Raw genomic sequence first — 15,566 nt, forward strand, 5'->3', positions numbered from 1 at the left:
ACCCACTGGAGTTGCGCCTTCATGGTGTCCAATATAGGATCCTGCTGACACAACCCCTCCTCAGTTCCTTCCTGCCGGCTACTCCGACAGAGGGGTAGGAGGGAGGGTATTGGAATGGACATGAACAACACACCTCGACGAACAACAGTTACAAGAAGGTGAGTAAGTGTTTTTTCTTCTTCGAGTGCTTGTTCATGTCAATTCCAATCAGGTGACTCTCAAAACCAAGTTCACGAGGTGGGGTCGGAATTATCCACAGATTGGAACACCGCTCTACCAAAGGCTGTGTCGTCTTAGGCCTGCTGGGTGATTGCATAGTGTCCGGTGAAAGTATGTATGGAGAACCATGTCGCTTTTCTGCAAATTTCCTGGGTAGGAATCTGTGCCAGGAATGCCGTTGAAGAGGCCTGTGCCCTGGTGGAGCATGCAGTAATTAGAGGGGCAGCAAATCCTGCCAGGTTATAGCACTCGTATGCAGGACATGATCCATGATGAAATCTGCTGAGAAGAGACCGGAAGACCCTTGATTCTGTCCGCCACAGCCATGAATAATTGGATGGACTTTTGGAACCGTTTTGTTCTCTTGATGTAAAAGGCTAGTGCTCTGCAGACATCCAAAGAGTGAAGCCTCTGCTCCCTGCTGCTTGAGTGCGGCTTAGGATAGAACACTGGGAGGAAGAGGTCCTGGTTGATGTGCAAATGGGGGACAACCTTCAGGAGGAAAGCTGGAGAAAGCCTGAGATGAAACTTGTCCACAGTGTAAGGGGGCTCTGATGTTAAGGCCTTGAGCTCAGACACCCTCTTGGCTGAGGTTATCACTACCAGAAACGCTACCTTGTATGAGAACTAGAGCAGGGAACATGTCGCCAGTGGTTCAAAGGGAGGGCCCATCAGTTTGGAAAGGACCAAGTTAAGGTCCCAAGTTGGGATCGGCTGCCTGACCTGTGGATATAGCCTGTCGAGACCTTTTAGAAAATGACTGACCATAGGGCGGCTAAGACAGATTGTCCTTCTACACCTGGATGGAAGGCTGAAACGGCGGCCAGGTTACCCCTTATTGATGACCCTTATTGGAGAGCATCTGCAGTTTGAGATGAAGGAAGTAGTCCAATATAAGCAGTATAGCGCTGAATGTCGGGGATGAATGATGCTGCGACATCCAGATTGAAATCTCTTCCATTTGGTAGGGTAGGCAGCCTTGGTGGAGTCTGAAGGCAGAAGCTCAGTGAACTTTTGCATAGCCTCACAGGTGTTATAATTGTATCTCCTAATCACCATATGATGGTTAGCGATACAGAGCTGCAACCCCCCATTTGAGTATATTTTTCTCCGCAAAAAGTCCAATTTCTTGGCCTCATGGTTCTTGGGAGAGGGCCCCTGGAAGCTCCGTCGCTCACTCTTGTTAACAGCGTCAGCTACGAGGGAGTCTGGCTGGGGGTGAGTGTACAAGTGTTCATACACACGCGAGGGAACGAAGTACCTCCACTCGTATCTTCTGGCGGTAGGCGGCAGCGAGGATGTGGTTTGCCGCAGAGTCTTGGTGGCATTACTAATCATTTTGACCAGCAGCAGCACGATATGGGATGGCCTGGAAGGGGAGAGAATATCGACCATTTGGTTGGCTTCCTCCACCATCTCTTCTGTTTTGATATTCAGGTTCTGAGCCACCCGTCTCAGCAGCTGCTGAAGGCCTCTATAGTCCTCTAAGGCCGGAGTAGTCGAGGTACCCGCCACCGACTCATCTGATGATGAGGAGGATGAGAAGGTGGCTGGTACTAGGGTCTGTTCACTGCTCTCGGCCCCCCCAGGGGTCCCACAGAACAAGGAGCAATGGTGCCAGGATGGCGGCCGGGAACACTGCCGAGGACAGCGCAGCAGCGCTGCTGTCAGTGCACCTGAGACTGAGGCTGCCAATGCCAATCTGGAATTCTGGCTTTGATGATAGGCCCTGGGTGTCCAGAAGGGCCACTGAGGAGCTTGCCACTGGCCCTGCTAGGGCACTGGGTAGGGATATCGATCGCGGCAGGAGCGGGATCTTCTGCTCCTACTAGAGCATGAGGACTCCACTTCCAACTCTGAGGTCTCTGATTGCGATGACCAGGGAGGAGCGGATCCTGTTAGTGCCGGGAAATGGTGCCAACTTGGGGACTGGAGCAGCTCTCCTGCAGAGACCCCCGGTGCTGCAGGCCAATGCAATGGGGTGGCCTCACGGCAGGCATCATCTCTGGCTTACCTACAGAATGTACTAGGCCTAAGATCGGTGCCGGTGACCTCTCTCTCCTAAGGGAGGGTGGCACCATGAGTACCAACAGGTCCACTGCCACCCTGAGCGCCTCTGGACTTGATTGGACCCCTCCTGGGGCAGGAGTCGACAGGATCCCAGCCAACGGAGCGTCCAATGGGGGCTTGCTGGTTAAATGGTCCTTAGACCTAGATGGGGAGCGCCCACTGTCCACCTTTTTCTTTTTACAGCGCACCAGAGAGTGAGAGTGGTGCCTCACCAATGCCTGCCTGTGGGCTGAGCTGGGGCGGTGCCGAGGGTCTCTAACTGAGTCCTTCCTTGGCTCCGGTTCACACACTGACGGTGCAGTGTGCTGTGCACCAACGATGCGGTGGACTCCAACTGGGCCCCGAAGTGCTGCCTCCATAAGTAAGACTCAGAGGCGCTGCTCTCTGTCTTTATGGGTTCTGGGGTGCAAACTCTTACAGATTTTACAGCAGTCTCTGAGATGGCCCTCTCCAAGGCACTTAAGGCACGGCGAGGGCAGGTCACTTCTTGGCATAAACCTGCCGGAGTCCGAGCACAGTTTAAAGCCCGGGAACTGAGGCATACCCAGTGCTGAGTAAAGACATCAGGGGTAAAGTCCTCTCCAAAGGAAACTTATAAGAAAACTATCTACACTGACCATAAACTACTCTATTGCTAAATCCAACTATATATGCGAAGACAGATACTGCAAAGCATGTGCTTGTCGAGGCAAGAGCGGTAGGGAGTTCCAGCTAGCCATCACAGGCGGTAAGAAGGAACCGAGGTGGGGTCAGGGCAGGGCCCAGTGTTGGGCGCCATGAAGGTGCAACTCCAGGGTGACCCTACAGATACTGCTAAGGGAAAAATATTCCGGCTATTGAACACATGGTGTGCGCATACCTGATTGAAATTAACATGAACAAGCGCTTGAAGAAGAACAGAGCAAAGCAGGACACGATTCTGACTTAGGCCATGTGGCTGTAAAAAGGAACTAGAGAGGTGTCGACCCACACTACCTCTTATACTCTTGGTCACGAACCCAAGGAGAGCTGGTGCGGGCCAACGGACACTTCTTTGAAGTATTTCCTGACTCAGGAGCCTGGTGTGCATGCATACTGATGTGTTAAACGAACGCATGCACGCACAAACACAATTTAATTATCCTGAAGCAAACACTTAATATATACACCAATAGGTTTCAACTGAACTTGGATCATTTAGCTTAATGTGCTAACTTACCCCAAACTAAATCTGTTTAAGCATAATTTAAACTGGCTTACATTTGTTTATGTTAGAGATTTTTTCCAAGGTAATCAAATCAACTTATTTACCCCCATGCAATTTTTCTAATACAGACAAAGTTTTACATATGTTAGGAGAAACATTTAAAGAGAAAAGTCCCTAAACTCTGGCTTGGTCCACACCTTGGTCTTCGTTGGGAAGAAGAGGAGAGTTAATTTAAAGTTTTTGTCTAATTGTGAGTCAATTATATACATAAAACAACTTTGCTCAGAACACACACACTCTGCATGAAATTAAAACATTCTGCCATTAGCCCTTTGTAAACTATCAGAAAGAATACCCCCCGCAGCTCCGCACGAGGGTCTGAAGGCAAAAGCTCAGTGAACTTCTGCATAGCCTCACAGGTGTTATAATTGTATCTGCTAATGACTGTGGGTGGGTGTGTGGCCAGGGACTGGAGGGCTGAATCCCCCGGCAGCTCCCCAGATGTCATGGGGGCGGGGAAATCCCCCAGCAGCTGCCAGCAGGGGATCCCCCAGCAGCTCCCCAGCCATTACTTGGGGGGAGCGGGGGGGCGACAACAGGACAACAATCACCTGGCAGCTCCCCAGCCACCATGGGAGGTGGGGGATACCTGGCAGCTCCCCAGCTGCTGCAGGTGAGGAGGGAATCCTTAGCTGTTGCTGTCATTGAGGGAATCTGCCGGACCTCCCCAGTCCGCAAGTGCTGGGCCCCAGATCTCCCCAGGTGTGGTAGAGGATACCCATCGATTCCCCAGACACCAGGGGCAGGAAGGGGGGAATGCCCTTGTAGCTCACTAGCCGCTGCAAGCAGTAGAGGAACCCCCACAGCTCCACTGCCTGGGGGGGAAATCTCCCAGAGCTCCCCAGTCAGCGGGAAATCTCCCGCAGCTCCCCATCCGCCACAGGCAGGGGTCCCTCCCAGTCACGGTGCAGGAGCCACAGCTTCCAGCCATAGCAGGCGAGGGCGCTCGACTCTCCTCCCTCCCCATTTTGTCATGGTCATTTTTAGTAAAAGTCACAGACAGGTCACTGGCAATTAACAAAAAATCATGGAAGCCATGACCTGTCTGTGACTTTTACTAAAAATGTCCATGAGAAAATTGTAGCCTTAACTATCAGTTGCTGAAGATAACTAACTCCAGCTGTTTGATTTACAGCAATAACTCCCTCTATATTATTTAACAAAACTTTTAAATTAGCTGTTGGGTAGAACCCTATTGTAATGGGGGACACTCACCTTTTATCTCAGCCTACAGGGCTCTGATTTTATGCTTCTGTGCAGCCTTTCTAGGCAGGCCTGGAGGACCCACCTTTGCTGCTCCTTCCTGGGGGAAAGGAGGGCAATATTGTAGGATTGTTGGGCCTCCAACAGAGTGCCACAAAGGGCCACGTACATCCCTCACACCTGGATACTTCTTCCAAATTCTAATTGCAGTATTCACTTTGAAGCAAACACTGGAATTAAAGTTCCAGAACTTTTAACGCTATACTCCCCGTTTTCATTCTCACAGCTTTTGAGGCATTTTTCATGCTTAGTTTTTAACTAAAACCAAAGTTTGAGTGCAGGAATTTGAGTCAGTTGTTCCAAATGTGTGCTCTGGGGAAAGGTAGAGCAAGAATTCTGAGAATCTGCCAGTTGTGTCTTCCTTTGACAGGTGCAGTTGAGGCTTTCCCCATTTTGAGAGAAATATCATCTCTACCCAGAATGCCAGGTCTGACCTCAACTCCTATACAGTTGAACAAAAGGAAACCCATAGGAATGGCAAGTCTAGATGAGAGATAAATATGTTTCCTGCTGAGAAATTGTTGCCACACTTAATTCCCTCCACATATCATTTAATATAGACGGACTTTTGAACTGAAAGCATCGAGAGTAGAGCTCCCTTTCTCAAACAAGTCCCTACTCTGAAGAGCTTACTCAAGATATAAAATGTAATTAAGTCCATGTAAATGCTATCAGTAAGCACAAGCAATTTCTCTAAAAAAATAAAAATAAATAAAAAAAACTAAGCTAAATGCAAAATATCTAGGTTAATTCAATACTGAGGTTACAGTAAAACAAAAAAGTAAGGAACTCAGAGATTCAACACCAGCATTAGCTTATCCACCAGACGTGTGTGGTATTTTCTATTTGTTTTTCTGGTTAAATGCATAGTTTAAAATATTTCTATTTGTCATAGAATGGACACTAGAAAATATACAAGTTGGGCAATACTGCTGTTGCAAATTAACTTTTGCAGTATAGGCTTCAATAGGACTTGCCAAACCTATGAGGACATCTTTAGAAATTAGACCTACATTTGCCAAGAATACTTTAGATTAGAAATTCTTGATTGAGTTAAATTCTGTAGGAACACAGAAGATATCTTCTAAGTAGTAAACAGATACAAAATTTAAGCAAAGAATTTGGTAAGAGTCTTTTGGTCTCTGAGAACCTTAAAACCTCAATTCATAGTTTTCTTAGATATTAGTCTGTGGTTAAGTAACAACTGTTCGATCAGACAGGGGCACAATACAATCTTTTCTGCAGCACACCGATTTGATACCATAAAATAGGCATTTGTATAATGGTAATGACTAGAGGTCTGGTGGAGCTAGGTACTGTTCAAACACATTGTAAGAGGCAGTTGGAGGCAGTGCGGTTTAGTGTATAGAACACTGGACTGATGCTCAGGAAGCCTCAAGTTCTATTCCTAACTCTGCCACTGATCTGCTGTCTGACCTTGAGCAACTCACTTCATCTTGTCAAACCTCCATTTCCCTTCTCACCCTTTGTCTATCTTGTCTATTTAAACTGTACGCAACCTCTTCAGGGTCTCTTACTGAGAATTTGTACAGTGTCTAGCACAACGAAGCTCTAATATTGGTTGGAGCCTCTGAGCACTAACATAATGCAAGTCATTAATAATAAGATTGTCCCTACCCTGAAGAGCCTGCATTCTAAATGGACAAGTATTATAATATGAACTCAGACCACAGACAAAGTGAGAGATAATTTTATCTGGAATTTGTGTCAGAATGCCCTAATAAGGCTGGTCTTTGTCTAGAGATTTACTCTAAGTATAAAATCATTTGGTACGTGAAAGGCTTGAAGTCACAATGTGAGATGCCATTATATTACAACCTCTGGCTAGAAACTTATTTTTAAAACTTACTTTATCCCTCCCAATAGGAAGTGGCATAGCTGTATATAGGTTTTTTCTTCCATCAAATACTGGTTTACGATCACCAAAGATCTGTGTTTTAAAGTGCTGGACCATATGCTCAACTATTTCTCTAAAAATACAAAGAAAATTAAGTTATCACATAATTTGAACAGAGTACCAAAAGAACCCCAATATGCTTATGTAATCAAGAGGAAACAAAAATACTGTCTATTACATGAAGGGTTATCAACAGTGCAGCATGAAAGATCAGATTCATTTAATCATCTGAGGAGACAACGGCAGTTGATTTTATGCAAAGAAAATTTCATAGAACAAACTGTTTCTGTTTCTTGGGACTACTAAATTTGATCCCGGTTTCTCACTGGAAAGTTTATAGCCCCAGTGTTTTACCTACAGTTTATTCTATGCAGCTAGAACACGTACATAATATAAGCTGCTCTTGTCCATGGCTCCCATCTGCAGAACAGGACTGATGGGCTAGGCAGCTTGACAGCACAGGAAAAGGAGGAATTTAGGAGAGGGATAGATGATCAAATGATTTGGGCCTGTACACAATGCATACATCAAATTCCTCTGTGTCATACTCAAATACCAATCTTGACTCTCACCTCTGCTCCTGGGGGAATTCTGCGCCACTGCATATGCGCTGAATTTATTATGTCCCCCTCAGATTTCTTTGTTTCCCCGCAGAAAAATAACTTTCTGATGGGGAAGCAAAGGGAAGTCACAACAGCTGTCGTGCAACCCTCCTCAGCAGTATGTTTTGGGTGCCCAGGGCAGCTGGCTGAGAGGTAAATCACTGTGGGGCAGAGGACAGGGCTGAGGAAGACCCAGCTTGTGGCTCCTACCCTGTGCTAGTCCCGGCTGGGCTGGGGAGGATGGGACTTCCTCTTCCCCTGCATGGCATCTGGGGCTGTATCAGACCCACCCCCAGATTTCTCCCCCAGCTGTAGGAAGCTCTGCGAACTCTCCCTCCACCCCCACACCGATTGCTCCTCAGCTACAGGGGGAGAGATCACTGTACAGGGAGCTGGTCTCCCATCCACCCAACCCCCATGCATCCAGACCCCCTCACGCCCAGACCCTTCTGCTGAGCCTCCCCGCCACACACACACACACCCCGCTGAGCCCCAACCACCTTCACCTGGACCCCCCTGCAGAGTTCCATTACCACTGCACCCAGAACCCTCCCCTCCCCCCAACAAACCCCTATGCATCCAGATCCCACACACACCCACATTGCCCCACACAGAACCTTCTCAATCCACACCTGGATCCCCCCACACTAAGCCCCTCTACATTTGGATCCTGCCTTGCTGAATCTGCCTGCCCACACCTGGTGCACTTGGCACAGAGGGGCATGGCTCTGGGGTGTTTCTGGGGCAAACTTGGACCTTGCACTGTGTCAGGGTTGGGTGCGGCATCACTGCTGGAGTCCGTGTTCCGGGGGAAGCTGCACAGTGATCTCCCACCTCTGTGTAGTCAGTGGCCTGTGCTCCCCAATATTATGCTGGAGCCTCCACATTTATTTGATATATAAAATTTGCAGAATTTTAAAATATTGTGTGTAGAATTTTTAATTTTTTGGCACAGAATGCCCTCAGGAGTAGGTGAGCTCGTACTTTTTCATGTAACAACAACAGCATTTACCAGTACATATAACTATTAAAACTACAAATTAAAGTGCGATTGGAATTATAGGCTGTGCATTAGAATATGATGCAGAATAATTTGAAATGTGTATTGTAGCTGGTTATATGTTAGATATGCAAATGAGTTTGTAGTCTATTGTAATTGTTCTATTCTCAGACGCCAAACACCTGGGTTTAAATCTCCTGAAGGACATCACTGAGGATATAACTGTATTTAATCTGAAATCCATGAGGCACTTCATCTTGAAAATCTAGTTAACACGGGAGGTACATACCAGAGTGGTACACCTCTACCCCAATATAACATGGTCCTTGGGAGCCAAATATCCCTATCACATTATAGATGAAACCCCATTATATCACTGTAGCAGCGGCAGGGCTCCAGCGATGATTTAAAGAGCCTGGGGTTCTGGCTGCGGGGAGCCCTGGGCCCTTTAAATTGTCACCCGAGCCCCACTGCCAGATCCCCGGGGTAGCGACGGAAGGGCTCTGACGGTTATTTAAAGGGCCTGGGGCTCCCCACAGCAGCCAGAGCTCTGAGCCCTTTAAAGCACCACCGGAGCCCCGGGGTAGCAGTGGCAGGGTTCCAGTGGTGATTTATAGGGTCTGAGGCTCCCCGCAGCAGCTGGAGCCCTGGGCCCTTTAAAGCGCCACCCGAGCCCTGCTGCTGGAGCCCTAGGGTTACCGCACTATATGCAAACCCATGTTATATCGGGTAGCGTTATATCAGGGTAGAGGTGTGTGTGTCACTACAAAACCCTAAGATAGAAATCTGAGCGTGTTTAAGCAGCGTGAAGAATGAATATTGCCTTAATTGGTGATTTCCTTGAAGTTTCATAAATTCAGATTTTTTAAGGCAAGAAGGGACCATTTTTATCATCAAGTCTGACCTCCATAACATAGGCAATAAAACCGCACTCAGTAATTTCAGCTTCAAGCCTGTAACTTCTAAGTGAGCTATAACATATTGTTTTAGAAAGATAACCACATTGATTCCTCTCATCTCCTCCAAACAGATCTTCTTAGATTTAAATACTTCAACAGAGGATCTACTACATTATTAGTGATGGTTAATAACACTCACTATTACAATTTTATGCCTTATGAATTTCTCCAACTTCATCTTCCAATCATCTTTCGCAATGGGGTTCATGGAATTTGGGGTTTAGCAATATTAACTGTAAGCAAATTACATTTTCTGTTTGAGTCTGAAGTAAAAAATTCAGACTTCACTAGGTTTTTAAATCAATTTTTTTCTTCCCACACTGCATTGGGAAAACAGATACAGTGTAGAATTATGAAAAGCGCAAATAGGATCATTTCTAGTAAATGGCATCTCTTCATCCAGGTTCTTACAATGGCCTTTATCACCATATCATGATGGCTGCTGACGAGTTAAGGCCAATTTGGGCAAACAGTTATATATATTCAACTTTATACTGGTAAGCAACTACCTATTGTGAACATGATTTGCTCTGATCTGCACTGACGTGGTCCTCATTATGTCAGTTAATGAGACTTCATAATTGTTAAACAAACCTCCAATTAGATTTTTTTCAAATATTTTCTTACACTGATGCAACTCTACTGAAATTAATAGAGTTGCACTGGTGGAAGAAGAGAAATTGGCTCAATGGAATTACTACAGTGATGATCTTAGCCCATTATGTTTGTTTTTAAGTTAAATCCAATTTTTAAATGTTTTTAAAATATTACATTTAAAAATAATCAAACAGAGCAGGAAGGTGAAGTATAGAACAGCTATTTGTGTTCCATGCATGTTAAATACTGTCTAATAAGAGTGCAGTTAGGTTAAAAAAAATTCTACATTTGTAAGTTGCACTTTCACAATAAAGAGACTGCACTACGTTACTTGTAATAGGTGAATTGAAAAATATTCTCTCTCTTGCTTCCCTGGCCATCAATAATTTGCAAAATTGATCCATACCTTTTTAGCCTTGCTATCGGTATTCATTTGCATATCTTCCATTAATACAGAAGATGATGAAGGAGGGTAATTTCTTACCTGTTATAATTTAGTTTCTCCAAAGTCCTCTTATACCAGCACAGACAAATGGGTTTACTTCCCCCTGTCAGTAGGTGAAGACAGGAAAACAAGTTGTTGGTAATATGACCTCCCCTTTTAAGGGGCTTGCTAGCTGACTCCACTTAGTTATGAACTAAGCAGTTAACAATGGTCAAATTCACTGGCGTAACTCCACTCAAGCTAATGGAGTTGTGCCTGCCTATGCCACCAGTAATTTTTGATCAAAAGCTGAAAACTTCATTCAAAATAAGATATAACCACCACAAAAGTCAGGTGGGATTTCTAGGTTGGTATAGGAAGACTTGGAGAAACCAAACTAACAGAAATAATGCTTGCTGATGGATATCACCAAAGCAGGACATATTCAAATGGAAGATATTAACACATCTGATGAACAACAAGGATATCCATGTCCCCAAGTGCCCTATGTGAAAGCTTGTACAGGACCCTAGCTTCTAAAAGTTCCTCTTTTAAAAAGTGTAAATGGAGGAAAAACATAAATAAAACTGGGGGAATGCAAAGCATAATGATATTACCGGTTAACTCTTCTAGGGCATTTCTCTGGCTTTATATCCAATTCATAATGGTAGATATCAATTTTAGGAATGTCCATTTCAAAGAAGTTGGCCTGTAGTTTGATTGTTCTTCCAGAAGTACCAAAATCTGGTCGAGGAGGAGGTTTAAAGGCATATCCCTGTATTGGTGGTGGCAATGGTGGAGGAGGTGCAAGCACTGAAAGAGAGAGGGAAAAAAAGCACAAAGGAAAATATCAACACAAAAATTGTCCACATTAGGTACATGCAATGAGAACAGTAACACACGCAAGCTTCTATATTATTTTATAAATGCATTTTTTAACCTAGTCTTCACTCCTTGCTTTTCTTTAAAATATTAATTTAACAGATGAAAACTTATGTCCCGGGCCAGAAGCCAGCAGACCTTGACACACCTGTTCCCCAATTGATGTTAACTACTCTGTATACTTCCCAACTCTTTTTACTGAGGAAGGCCACAGGAGGTAGGTTAGCATTCTGTCCTTTTATAGGTGAGTTAACGCAGCACCTGGGAAGCTGAACAAGAACTTCTTTAAGAGCTGGAACTAGGACGCAGTTGGCTAATATGGAGGACTTAAACCTCATTACTTGGCCAGAATGCTCCCCACAAAATTAGTATGCTAAGGGCTTGGCTACACTTGCAAGTTGCCGCGCAATAAAGGAGCCCTGGGCACACTAGCTCACTACCCGTCCACACTGGCAAGGCACGTAGAGTGCTCTGACTCCATGGCTACAGCCCTGCTGGTATTCCACCTTGGCGAGTGAAATAACATTTGCTGTGCCCCCACTGGTGCGCCGTGGCGCCAGTGTGAATGAGGGGTTGCATTACTGGGCTCTGATCAGCCTCTGGAAACTTCCAACAATCCCCTTAAGTCAAGTGGCCACGCTTCTCATTGTTTTGAACTCACTGTTGAAATGCCGATATGCCATTTGAAAGCTCCATTTCTGACAGTCGGCTGCTTATCTGCTCCAAGCCAGGTAAGTGTGCTCCGAGACAGATTAGTGTGGAATGCTGTGTGTGAGAGAGAGGGGCAGGGGGGGTCTGCTGCTGTCTGAACTTACAAGACAGCATGCTGACATGCTTTCAGCCCCCCAAAAACCCACTCTCTTCCCCCCACATATACACAACACACTCCCTGTCACACTCCACCCCACCCACCCCCCATTTGAAAAGCACACTGCAGTCACTTGCATGCTGGGATAGCTGCCTATAATGCACCGCTCCCAATGCTGCTGCAAGTGCCACAAATGTGGCCATGCCAGTGCGCAAGCAGCTGTCAGTGTGGACAGACTGCAGCACTTTCCGTATTACGCTCTCCAAAGGCGAGTTTAACTCACAGCGCTCTACATCTGCAAGTGTAGCCATGCCCTAAGTCTTTTGTGCTTGGCTTCAGTATTTGCAAAATGGAGCTACTCCCAAATACTGAAGCCAAATACAAAGATGTAGCATTCTAAACTACATTAAAAATAGTAGTTAAGGTTGCAAAGGGTTCAAAAACAACAAATTCTGGCATTTCCTGGCTTCTAACGTGACATTGAACAGGTCACTTAAACCTAAACCTTTAAAAGGAGATTTAGGCACCTAAATCAGGCAGTGTGCTGAGCGCAGCAATGCCTAAATACCTTTAAAAATCTGGGTCTTAAAGCAAAATTTTCAGGAGGTAGCCACTAGGTGCTCATTTTCTGGGTGTCAGATTTGAGGCTTAAAAGACCTAATTTTTCAGAACCACAGAACACAACTCCTATTCGAGTTAGTGTAAATTGAGGTTACTCAGCACCTATGAAAAACGATTAGGTCACAGGTATCTCCATCACTGAGGACCCAACATTAGCAAATTTGGGTCTTAATCTGTCTTTCAGCTCCTCAATTTTAAAATGGGAATAACAGTACAGTACTTTCCAACTTCACAGGAGTGTTATGAAGATAAATTAATTAATGTTTGAGACACTAGATACTACGGTGTTGAGCACAATACAAAGCACACGAAGATTTTTTTTTTAAATGTATTTAGGTGCAGCTTTTGAGGCCATATATACAGTCATGAGGATAAGAAGAAATGAAGCAGAGGTCCCTGTGAAAAAGATATGTGGCTCTGTAATCAAAGTTTTATAATGAATCTATACATATCTATATCTATCGGGGGGGGGGAGGGCATAATTAAGGTTACCCAGGCACAGAGAACATAATCCGTCACTCTACATTTGTATAAGTTATTGTTTAATGAATTAGAAATAGCTTCCCTTTTTACTGTAGCATAAAAATGAAGACTGAAGACAAAATAACAAAGGTCATTGCTTGAAGGAGATAAGTAATGTTTATCAAACAGCAGTTTTAGCCTGAGAAGCAGCTAACCTATATTTATTACATGAAAATAGATACAAATCGTTTAGCTTTACCACCAAACAGATGGGAAATGACTTCTCTTTTGGGAAAAAAAGATTGAAAACCGTTGATTTAAAGAAACTTTTTAGACTACTGCTTTAAATGAAGAATTTAAAACTAAGCCATCCTGTGCAAAATGCACTACAATAATCCAGTCTGGAGTTGACAGGAAACCCAGCCATAAGAAAGCCCTAATTTAAGTACTAAAGTAAGCTAACTTTGATTAATAAGGTGTCAGTATACTGTCCCCAGTAAAAAGATTTATTATGTTTCTTATGAAAAAAAAAACCACAGAAAACAAATTTGACCTTTCTACAATAGTTCATCTAGTCTATGGAAACCAAAAGATTCACACTTATCAATGTCAAACTGCTGTAGTTTCTGTGAAAAAGGGAAGTGACAGACACTAGTATAAAAGTGTTAGCTACATGGTCCATTTCAAAGTCATAGGAAATTTCAAATTACATTATTCCACAAAAAACTGCTATAGAAAAAATGAACAGCACACAAATTACAATCAACATTTAGGAATTCTACTCTAACCCAAAAGATAGACTTTATGTAGATCTTTGCCCCCCATCCCCCAATTAAAATGGAAATCCTGGTGCAACCTTAACTGTGGTGGCAATACCACTCCATCAGAATACTGTTGCACAACATTAGAGCCAGGACTAGAGTTACTGGAACACAGTGGACTCATTTGGCCAAGAGGTTCCCAGTACACAGTGCCCTACAACATGAGCTTCTTTTAAATCTTCAAAATGCTCTAAAATCCACATGTATACAGAGATTAGTACATCCTGACAACAGCTTTCAGAGGTGTGAACTCATCCACTCATCTTTTCAGGTGTTGTTCTCCCCACTCCGAAGTCTACCTTAGTCCTTGGTGTGGAATACTCATTTTTGAGTTAAATTTGTGTTTTTAAACCCAGAAAGTATAGAGTTATTTTACCTTAATTCCTTATGTCCTGATTTCCAGATGTTTAAATACTGGTGCCTTTGATGTTCGAGACACCGTTGATCAACCATAACTCTGCATTAATTGTGGTTTTTGGCAATAAATTACTCCGATTTCTATTTAGACATGCCCTTAGTTCAGTTAGAAATGTTCCAAACTAGTTATGCCTAAGGATGTGTCTACACAATGAAATCTATCTGAATAGTTATGGTGACAGATATGGCAATTTCCTCTAACACCCTCTTACTGAATTAATTTAAACAGTATTCAGTTAATTATAAGTATTTTAGTTCAAGATATTAAAAATGCAAATGTTGATGTATTATTGTGGAATCGTATGCAACTTCTTTAAGGGGAGGCAGGACTAAGGTAAACCCTGGCAAGTGTTAGGAGTTTCAAAGAACTCTCTTAAAGCAAGATCAAATTCTCAGTTGAGTAGGTTTCCTAGGAAATACTTGGGAGGAAGGGAAAGCAAATTATCCATCTCTGGATCCATTTTTTGAAGCTGTGCCCCGCGGAAAAACCCATAGTCTGCTAGCATCTGTTAGATGAGAAAAGACCATCTACACTAGGAAATTAGGTCAATGTAACTATGCCGCTCAGGAATGTGAAAAATCCACACCCCTGAGCAATGCAGTTAACTAGCCTAACCCCAGGTATAGACAGTGCTAGGTTGATGGGAGAATCCTCCGGTTGACCTAGTGCCACCTCTTGGAGAGGCTGAGTACCTACACTGATGGGAGAACCTCCTGCTAGTACAGATAGTGTCTTCACTGTAGCAATGCAGCTGTGCTGCCGTAGCAGTTTATGTGGAGAGAAGCCCCAAAACTTGAACGAGAAAAAGAAGAAACTCTCAGATTCCTGGGCACACTATCCTGAGCTAACAGCTATTATGAATTTGTGACAACAGAAAAAACCCTGGGTGGGGTCTGAAGGATTTTTCACCGGCCAGAGCCCTTAGTGGAGTCAGGGAGTGATATCTGGAAATCTTATTAAACATATGTGTAGATTCTTTTATTGTTTTTAATATGTTTTCTCTGTAATGTTTTTACTTTAAGAATAAATAAGAATGGCCATACTGGGTCAATGATCCCTCTAGCCCAGTATCTAGTGCTCCAGAGAGAATGAACGTAACAGGTCAATTACCAAGTGATCCATCCCTTGTCATTCAGTCTCAGCCTCTGGCAGTCAGAGGTTAAGGGACACCCAGAGATAGGGTGGTATCCATGACCATCTGGATTGACCAGCCATTGATTGACCTATCCTCTGTGAACTTATGTAATTAGTTTTTG

General features: G+C 44.1%; 1 protein-coding gene across 8 annotated transcripts in view; it reads right to left on the reverse strand.

The window, feature by feature from the left end:
- Positions 1 to 15,566, reverse strand: part of AGO2 (argonaute RISC catalytic component 2) — a 131,317-nt gene that overhangs the window by 84,156 nt on the left and 31,595 nt on the right. For 3 of the 8 annotated variants that reach the window (XM_032803227.2, XM_032803226.2, XM_075063282.1), the window contains exons 2-3: positions 10,916 to 11,111; positions 6,669 to 6,789 (exon numbers count right to left, since the gene is read on the reverse strand). In XM_032803227.2, the coding sequence (XP_032659118.1) occupies positions 6,669 to 6,789; positions 10,916 to 11,111 (317 nt within the window). The other 5 variants (XM_075063284.1, XM_075063283.1, XM_032803231.2 and 2 more) reach the window with 4 other exon arrangements.

This window comes from Chelonoidis abingdonii, chromosome 2 (assembly GCF_003597395.2).
Source record: "Chelonoidis abingdonii isolate Lonesome George chromosome 2, CheloAbing_2.0, whole genome shotgun sequence".
Classification (NCBI taxonomy): domain Eukaryota; kingdom Metazoa; phylum Chordata; order Testudines; family Testudinidae; genus Chelonoidis; species Chelonoidis abingdonii.